Consider the following 9937-nt stretch of genomic DNA (forward strand, 5'->3'; position numbering starts at 1 on the left):
TATAGATGAGGAAACTGAGGTGAACAGGATTAAGTAATTTGCCCAGGGTCACATTGCTAGTAAGCGTCTGAGGCCAGCTTTAAAATCAAGAGGAGTTTTCCTGATTCCAGAACCAGTGCTCTGCACCACCTAACTGTCCTGTATGCTTTGGGATACCTAAAGGAAAGTTACTCACCAACTAGGATATGCAGTAACCATTCTGCTTATCCCTAGCACTGATGTTATTGATTTCCTTACTTAACTAAAACTTTGCTTGTCCACTTGATTAAATCTTTGCATAGCAGCATCTTGGCCACTAGGGGCTGATACTACACTCATCTAACTGGGTCTTTATATTGCCAACCTAAGTACTAATGTATGCCTTTCACAGAGAAGGAGGAGGAGGGAGGAAGAGGAGAGAGGAGAGAGGAGGAGGGGGAGGACAACAACATTGCCTGGTGAAGTGGTCCATTAGAGTGGCCACCATGTCAGTAGGACAAAGTAGTACTTTGTGACTAAATGACCACCCTCTGGCTCTGTCCCCAGGCTGTCCACCCAGCTTCCCTAGCTTTGGCCATCATTGGTTTATCCTGCTACTTACTTGCTGCTCCTAAAAAGCCCATTACAAACTACCTATGCACAGATTCATGAGAGTTAAAACCCCATGAATCACACCAAACTTTCTATGCCTTTTTGGTTGCTGATTTCCCTGAAACTTAGTGTCACCACAATTGCCACTTCCTGAATGGCTCTCTCCTTGATGGTTTCATTAATGTATAATTACTGTTGTTATTATGCCAAGAAATATGATGTATGTGTGCATCTCACAGGTCCCCTGCCATCCCAGAATCCCAAGAACCTACCCAAGTGGAGCTAGAGCCAACATATGTCAATGGTAAGGATCTCTCCATTGTACAAGGGCAATTAGTAAGGGGATAGGAGAAGGGAACACCAACTATCTTGTTTTTTTAGCCTATCAGCTATTCCAGGTTTTGCTAAGCCTCAGAGAACAGGACCTCTTGAGCACAATTTTTGAGGTAGCTGAGTTTAATGGAAAGCATGATACATTTGGAATCAGGAGAGATCTGAGTTTGACTTCCACTTCTGACACTTGCTAGTTATGTGACCATGGGCAAGTTAGTTACCCTTTCTGAGCTTCAGTTTGCTCCTCTGTAAAATGGGGTTTTTTTAATACCTATAATACCTACCTCACAAGGTTACAAGGATCAAAAGAAATAATGTATATAAATTAATTTTAACTTTAAAGCACCATATCAATGTCAGCTATCATTATCATTTTATCACAATTACAATAATAAATCATATTTATCTACCACTTTAGGTTCCTTATCTAAAAAATTAGTCGATCACACCTCTACCACCTACTTCCCAGGGTTGTTGTAGGAAAGTGATTTAATCAGCATCTTGGCCACTAGCAGGCAGATACTACATTCAGCTAACCCTTTGTGTATCATAGGTCCCTGTGGCATCTCTTTATAGCACCATATAAATGTGAACTATTTTATGTAAAGTGAATTGTATGACTTTTATGGCATGTAGGGCTGGAAGGGTCCTCATGGTTTAGATAGGGCAATCCTCCTATTTTACAAATAAGGATATTTTTTGTTTGTTTGTTTTGTGGGGCAACAGGGGTTAAGTGACTTGCCCAGGGTCACACAGTTAGTAAGTGTCAAGTGTCTGAGGTCGGGATTTTAACTCAGGTCTTCCTGAATCCAGGGCCAGTGCTCTATCCACTGAGCCACCTAGCCGCCCTACAAATAAGGATATTAAAGGTCAGATAATTTCAAAGTTTTGTCCATAGCCACATAGCTAAGTGTCAATGATAGAATTGTCTTCTGATAGCAACTTTGCACTGCTTCTCAATAAATATGAGATTTTCCTGGAATACCCAGCTGGGGATAAGAAAGGATTCCTAGAAAGAAGAATCAGAGTGGGTGGGTGGAAGGACTTCATCTTCTGCTATAATGTAACAAATATAAATATTTCACTTCTGGCACATCCATCTGACCCTGCCTATAAAGCCCTATTCTCACCTCTGGCCCATCTACAGACCCAGGCCAGCAGTCTGAAACACACAGCCAAGTCTTTGCTGACCCAGGACTTCCAGTGATATATTCTGAGTTCCGATGGTTACAGCAAAAAGAAGAAGATGCAGGTGAGAGAATGGGATCTGGTTCTTAGACTGAGTTGTGTCCTGTCCTATTGCATGTGGCCCATTCCAAATCACATTAGCCCCTTCCCACTGGCCTAAGGGTTTCTTGGCCAACCTGCTGTTTTCCCTTCACTGCAGACAACCTGCTCAGCAGAAGTGCCCAAGTGTTCTCCTTCAGAGACTATTCATCTTTTTTGTCTTTGCATCCTCTGCTCTTAGCACAGTTCTTGACACATAGTACTTAATAAATGCTTGTTGACTAACTGATGTCCCTATGAATGGACTGGTGGATTGGCTGCATGATAGACTCTCATTGCTGTTGACCTGTAACAAAATGTCCAGGACAATGAAGAAAATGTCTTGCAGATGAATGGCAGAGCTTTTACCACCAAAGAGATTCTCTACTTAATCTCTGACTGCTACCAACAAGATGTAGCCAACCCCCTAGCTTTCTAGGCCCTGTGTTGGCAAATCTTTCCCTTAATTAAACTAAAACAAGATGTGTTTAACAAAAGTCTCCACTGGGGAGAGTTAAAGGCAGAGAGAGGTGAGAAGGAAATTCAATTTTTCCAAATTCTATTTGCATTCCACATTTCTTACCTTTCATCAAGGCTCAAAATGGGATTTTTAGAGCCTCTGCGGTACAGTACCCTTCCTAGGGGATAAGCTGGATGGAATCTTAGAGGTCATCTAGGCAAGCCCCCCCCTCCTCATTTTTGGATGAAGAAAACGAGATGAAGTTAAGTACTTCACCAATGAAAAGGAACCCAAAAAATGCTTAGTTAGGCAGCATGAAATCAAGGGAAATTGGGTACCTTTTTTATCACCCATGAGCTCCTTAATAATGGTCTAGGAAACAATCATACCAATCACAGAACAACAGAATGCCAGCGCTGAAAAGGCGCTTGGAGGGCATCTACTCCAACCATTTTGTTTTAGGGACAAGAAATCTAAGGTCAAGTGAGGTCAAATTAACTATCTTAAAGCCATATCCAAGGCCAAGTTCATATCAGAGCTAGGGGAGATATTAATTCTTAGCTAAACATCTAGATCTTTAAATGCCCAAGGAACAAATGGTACTACCATATTCTGGAATGTCTAGTCACTGTTTCACTGTCATCCTTTTGTTCCTGGATTGAAGAAACAATGGATTATGTCAATGACCCAAGGAAGCATTCCCTAAGGGATACTTACTAGCTGTGTGACCCTAAGCAAGTCACTTGGCCTGTCTGCCTCAGTTTCCACATATGTTACTGTGAGGATCGAAGGAGAAATGTGTAAATCACTTAACACAATGCCAGGCACATAAATGTTTGTTCACTTCCTCTTCTCTCTAGGACAAGGGTCCTTAACATAGGATCCATGACCTCCCAAGGGGTCCATGGCTAGATTTTAGGTGGTTTGTGAAGTTTTTAACCTATATTGATAAGTTCATTTCACTTTGATGGGTTTCTTTTGTAATCTTACATATTGTATTTTACCCATTTAAAAACATGATTCTGAGAAAGGATCCATAGACTTCACCAAACTTTGCCCAAGGGGCCCATAACAAACTAAAGGTGAAGAGCCCTGGCCCTAGGGGGCTTGGTCCAGGAACTGGTTATTTTCCAGGATTTCCTCCACTATGTCCAGCAGTCTTTCTCCTGGAATTCTTTGATTTGTCTGAGGGGTACTTAATTGATCTATTCCCTCCCTCTCTCTCTTGCTGCTCTCATGCTTGGACATGTTTCTACAACTCCCAGACTAGACCAGGAATTCCTAGCCCATAGGCCACTGACTCGGCCTGCTACCGTTTGTGGGGCCTTATGGTTCACATCTCACAAGACCAGGTTCTTTGAAGAAGACTCATTCCAATGAACCAAGTCTGAATCTCAGGATACAGCCCTTCTATCTGTGTTTCTTATCTCTGGTTCTCCCCAGCTCCCATGGCTCCCCTTTTAAAAGACTTAGTCCAAGGATATAACCCATGTTCTCTAAAAAGGGTCGATAATCAGTTAACCATTTGTAATGTAATATAAATGGGTCAGTGCATACCAAGGCAAGGGAAGTTAACTGCCCATCAAGAGACAACTAGGTCGGGGTAGCTAGGTGGCACAGTGGATAGAGCACTGGCCCTGGAGTCAGGAGGACCTGAGTTCAAATCCAGCCTCAGACACTTAACACTTACTAGTTGTGTGACCCTGGTCAAGTCACTTAACCCCAATTGCCTCACCAAAAAAGAGAGAGAGAGAGAGAGAGAGAGAGAGAGAGAGAGAGAGACAACTAGGTGGTACACTAGACAGAGTGATGAACCTGGAGTCAGGAAAAACTGAATTCAAATACTGCCTCAGACACTTATTAGCTATGTGACTCTGGGCAAGTCACTTAACTGATATCTTCCTCAGTTTCCTCAATTGTAATATGGAAATAATAGTAGCAACCACCTCCCAGGGTGGTTGTGAGAATCAAAAACAATAACATGTGTACAACACTTTATTGTTGTTGTTTGGTTGTTTCATTCATTTCCAACTGTTTATTATCCCATTTGGGGTTTCCTTGGCAGAGATACTAGAGTGCCTTGCCATTCCCTTCTCAGTTTATTTTACAGATGAGGAAACTGAGGCAAACAGGGTGAAGTGACTTGTCCAGGATCTCATATCTAGTAAGTGTCTGAGGAAGGTGTCTTCCATTGTGCCACCTAGCTGTCCAGTACAATACTTAGCAAACCCTAAAGTGTTGTATAAATGCTAGCAATGATTAAGAAGGTATAGATACCAGAACAAATGCCTAAATTAACAAGAAGTTAACCTTGACCAAGCTATTCTTGGACACACTCTCACAATAACAACAAGCATTTATTGAGCACCCAATGTGTACAGAGCAGTATGTTAGGGTGTTGCAGAGAGACTGTGACACTTTAATATCATTGAGGGCAAGAACTTTTTCATTTCTTTATTTTTTAGGTCCAGCACCCAGCATAATTCCTGGTACATAATAACCTCCTAATAAATATTGAATTCAATTGAATTGAACTGTGGGCATATGAGGTAATAAATTCTCCATTACTAGAAGTTTTCAAGCAGTCTTGAGAAATAATCATTAGGAGGTTGTAGAAAGGACTCCTATTCAGGTACAACTTGGACCAATTCACTTTTCAACTCAGATTATGTGGAACATAATGAAGATAGAAATTAACTGATGATTCAGGGTTCTGAGGTTTACAACTCAGGGGGTGGGCTTTAAAAAGAACAATTGCCTAGAGCTAAATATTTGTTCTACTCCTACAGATGGCTTCACATCAATGCTACCACCCACCCAAGTGAGTCAGTCAATTACTTCAGATGCTTGTTTGTCTCCCCAACTCCTACCTTTCTCTCTCTCTCACTCTCTCTCTGTCTCTCTCTGTCTCTCTCTGTCTCTCTCTCTCTCTCTCTCTCTCTCTCAGTCTTTCTCTTCTCTGTCTCTTTTTTCTCTGTGTGACTCTGTCTCTAGCTCTCTCTCTCTCTCTGTCTCTCTCTTCTTTGTCTCTCCCCCTCTCCCTCCTGGACCTTCATTCATGATCCATGTGCTTTCTCTGTCAGGATTTCTCTGTCGTGTACACCGAAGTGAAGGCAGAACAACCTCTGGAGGAGACAGTCGGGGTGACTGAGGCTACAGATGGGACACAGGAAGATGACACAGGCAACTATGAGAATGTCCAACTTCATTCCTGAGCCTGACTGTGTCTGCTCCCTAAGGAAGAAAAAGTTTCTCATCTCTCTGTAATGCCATGGAAATGGAAGGAAAGACAGTAGGGCAAGAAGACTTTGGGACTCCTGAGAGATAAGGGGCCAAGTTAGAGGAGTTTTTCCTCCCAAACATCAGCTATCACCCAAACAACACTGAGCTTCCTCACCTCACTTTGATGAAACAAAACAGAAGGTCTAGTGTTCTCACTCTTTGTGTTTATTTTTTTTTATCACTTATTGCCAAAAATAATCATTCACATTTTTATAGAACTTCAAGATTTTACTTCTCCTCATAATAGCCTTGAGTTAGATTATTCATTCATTGTTAGCCCTATTTTTCAGAGAGCTCAGAACTAGGATTCAGACCCAGATCTCCAGGTGGTTTTCTTTTTGTTTTTCAATAATAACTAGAATTTATATAGTTCTTTAAGATTTTTGTAATGCTTTAAACGTCATCTCATTTGGTCCTCACAACAACTCTAGGAGGTAGGTGCTATTATTGCCCCCATCTTACAGATGAAGAAACTGAGAGCTAGGAGAGATCCTTCTCCAGTGTGTCCCCATTTTACAGATAATGAAATGAGGCAAAAAGGGGTTAAATGACTTGCCGTGGGGTCACACACCTAGTGTCTGAGGCCATATTTGAACTCAGATTTTTGTGATTGTAACCATTGTACCTCCTGGTTCCACATTTATACCATAGTTATTTTCTAATGTCAATCCCAAAAATTTACTGTCTTCCCTGGTAATTAAGAAATGCTGTAGGGGGCAGCCAGGTGGTGCAGTGAATAAAGCACAATCCCTGGATTCAGGAGGACCTGAGTTCAAATCCGGCCTCAAACATTTGACACTTACTAGCTATGTGACCCTGGGCAAGTCATTTAACCTTCATTGCCCTGCAAAAAGAAAAAGAAAAGAAAAGAAAGAAAGAAAGAAAGAAGAAAAAGAAAAAACTGCTGTTCAGAAAAACCGATGATAATATCTGACAGTTAATACAATGCCTCACCAAAAAAAAAAAAAATACAATGTCTCACCTCAAATTCCCCTCCCACCTCCAACTAAAAGAGAGGTGTGTTCGATCATATGACCTATGGATCCAAGATTAGCTACGGAATTTAATCCACATTCAGCTTCCTTTCATTATGTAAACCTGGCCTCAAAGCCCATTTACATAGGACTCTCTATATTAGTGAAGACTGATTATTCAACACTCTGTGCCTACCTGAGAAGAGACTTCCTGGCTTTAGACTTCTCTCTTCAAAACAGAAGACATGTAGTTCCAGACTCTCCCCAAGGAGAGGTCCCTGAAGGGAGAGAAAGACTCTGAGAAGAACATAACTTGTAGAAGACATGTTACCTTGATTATGTCTCTGTCTTCAGCTTACACCACTGGAGACTTTAGGAACTTTCACCTTAGATGAGATCTGGGACTCTGACTCTGTCTCTCTGTATTTCTCTCTGTCTCTGTCTGTCTTTCTCTATCTCTGTCTCTGTCTCTGTCTCTCTCTGTCTCTGTCTCTCCTCATACAATCTGAGATTTTTCACTCTCAATGGGAGAGTTCATTCACTCTCGTGTGTTGCTGGTATATATTTTCATACATATGCTTTCTTTGATTTCTGTTGCCCATCAGTTTGGATAAATGGATTTCTTTGCTAATTGTTATGTGTGTTCTTTGTGGAACTGATATTTGGTGGGGAGGGAATCAAGCTTTGAATTTATAGCTGGGTATATAAAAGGGCACACATTTCCCATCAAGGGATAGTGATCAGGAGCTCAGATTGAATTTTAAAATTATTTCCCCTAAACTAACAATATTTAGGAGGTGGGGGAAGATAGATATAATACTAGCCCAGTACCATTTCTCAATGGAGAAGAGTGGTCAGCCTCTGGCACCAATCTCTTACTTTCCCTCTTGAAAGGAAGGAGTCTCTCTTAGAGAAGGATATGGTGGAAACTCGAGATAGAGATAGAGATAGAGATAGAGATAGAGATAGAGATAGAGATAGAGATAGAGATAGAGATAGAGATAGAGATAGAGATAGAGATAGAGATAGAGATAGAGATAGAGATAGAGATAGAGATAGAGATAGAGATAGAGATAAAAGTATAGATATATAGATATTTATATCTCCCTTCAAACCATATCTAGAAAACTTGTATACACACATGTCAAACCACACAACACACACATACATACATACATACACACACTACATTTATAATAGAACAATGTGATTGTTTTTTAAAGTTTTACTTATGTCTTTTGTTTTTACAAGTCATTTCTAGATATAACCTTCCCCTCCCCAACCCCTAGCATTCAAATTCCCTTTATACAAGGAAAAATAGTTAAACAAAACCAGTAGATTCACTATATATGATTTTATACCCAACAGTCTGTACCCAAAGTCCCCCAGCTCTGTGAAAGGGGGGATATAGGTTTCATTATCTGTTCTCAGGGACCAATTAGTCCTTAAAATTAACTACAGTCTGGTTTCCTTTTCATTGTCTTTTCACTAACTTTATTATAGTATTATGTATGGGGTTACCATGGTTCACCTTACTTCACCCTGCATTAGTTCTTATTCATCTTTCCATGAATCTCTAAATCTTTCACATTCATTCCTTCTCATAATACTGCATTATATTCATATACCAAGAGTTATTCAGTCATTCTCCAATCAACAAGTGTTGACTTTGTCTCCAACTCTTACTACCACAATAAATAGTGTTATGATTACTCTGGTTTATATAAGGGAGCTTTCATTCTACTTTTTGACCTCCTATGGTATGCAAATGTAATATGGTTTTTTGTTTTGTTTTGTTTTGTTTGGGGCAGGGCAATGGGGGTTAAGTGACTTGCCCAGGGTCACACAGCTAGTGTCAAGTGTCTGAGGCCGGATTTGAACTCAGGTACTCCTGAATCCAGGACCAGTGTTTTATCCACTGTGCCACCTAGCCACCCCCAGCAAATGAAATACGTAAAGCGCCTTAGAGATCATCCTCCCAGTCCCTTTTAATATATTTGAAGAAATTGAGACTAGGAGAGACAGATGCAATATCCATTGCAGGGGTAGAATTGAAAGAACTTGTAAATTATAGCCACTTTATTGTAACAGGTATAATGAGGACTCAATGAATTCAAGGAATTTAAAAATGAAAAAGGAATAATCAATTTCTCCTACCCATTTCAATTCATCATTTGGAGGCAAATACCTCTCCAAAATACTAATTATGTGGAAATTTTGCATCCAAATTTCTAGGAAAGGGGAAGGAAAACTACGTGCATAGGTTTACATGAACAAAGAATATTAATGAAAGAAAACTGTTTCTAGCAGGCTGGAGATGGAAGTGGGAAGCTCCAGAACTCCAAATCAGTATCCAGCTTAGGGAAATAGGGGGGCACCTCCAAAGGTAGCTGCCCAGGTTTCTCTTTTTGTATTAGAAAAGGTCTCATCTCTAATGTGTCAAAGATGCTTCCTCCTCTTCAGAGGTTCTAGGAGAGTGACTGGTGTGGAGTAAGAGGTTACCTGTGGGAGCTAGGTGGTGCAGTGGATAAAGCACCGGCCCTGGAGTCAGGAGGACCTGAGTTCAAATCTGGCCTCAGACACTTGACACTTAGTAGCTGAGTGACCCTGGGCAAGTCACTTAACCCCCATTATCCACCCAAAAAAAAAAAAAAAAAGAGGTTATCTGCTATCTCCACTTCCAACTTTAGGACCTTTATTTTGAGATCTTCCAGCATAATAACTTGTCAAAGCGGATAAGATTACCGAATTGGAATGTTCCCTGATTTATACAAGGTTAGCTAAGGAGAGAGATATTATGAGTCTTATCTAGATTCCAGGTACTCTGGGGATATCTGAGCTTAGATGGAAATTCTATCCATATAGTTATCATGAAAAGAGGGAGCAGGCCAGATTTGTGCTATAAGAAATTATCAAAGAAATGGTTTTAAAGAAACCTGGGAAGACTTATATGAACTAATACAGAGAAAAGTGAACAGAAACAGGAAAAAGGAAGGGAATGAGCATTTATACAACATCTATTTATGTGCCAGACCCTGTGGTAGCCACTTTA

At 40.6% G+C, this 9937-nt stretch overlaps 1 protein-coding gene across 1 annotated transcript in view; it reads left to right on the forward strand.

Moving 5' to 3' along the window:
- The window catches only part of FCRL3 (Fc receptor like 3), a 40090-nt gene extending 34154 nt beyond the window's left edge, over nt 1–5936 (forward strand). The window contains 4 exon segments of the mRNA XM_044004623.1: nt 810–874; nt 2051–2155; nt 5419–5450; nt 5713–5936. Of these exon segments, the coding sequence (XP_043860558.1) occupies nt 810–874; nt 2051–2155; nt 5419–5450; nt 5713–5844 (334 nt within the window). The 3' untranslated portion in view covers nt 5845–5936.
- The last annotated feature ends 4001 nt before the right edge of the window (nt 5937–9937 follow it).

Source organism: Dromiciops gliroides, chromosome 4 (assembly GCF_019393635.1).
Source record: "Dromiciops gliroides isolate mDroGli1 chromosome 4, mDroGli1.pri, whole genome shotgun sequence".
In the NCBI taxonomy this organism is placed as follows: Eukaryota; Metazoa; Chordata; class Mammalia; order Microbiotheria; family Microbiotheriidae; genus Dromiciops; species Dromiciops gliroides.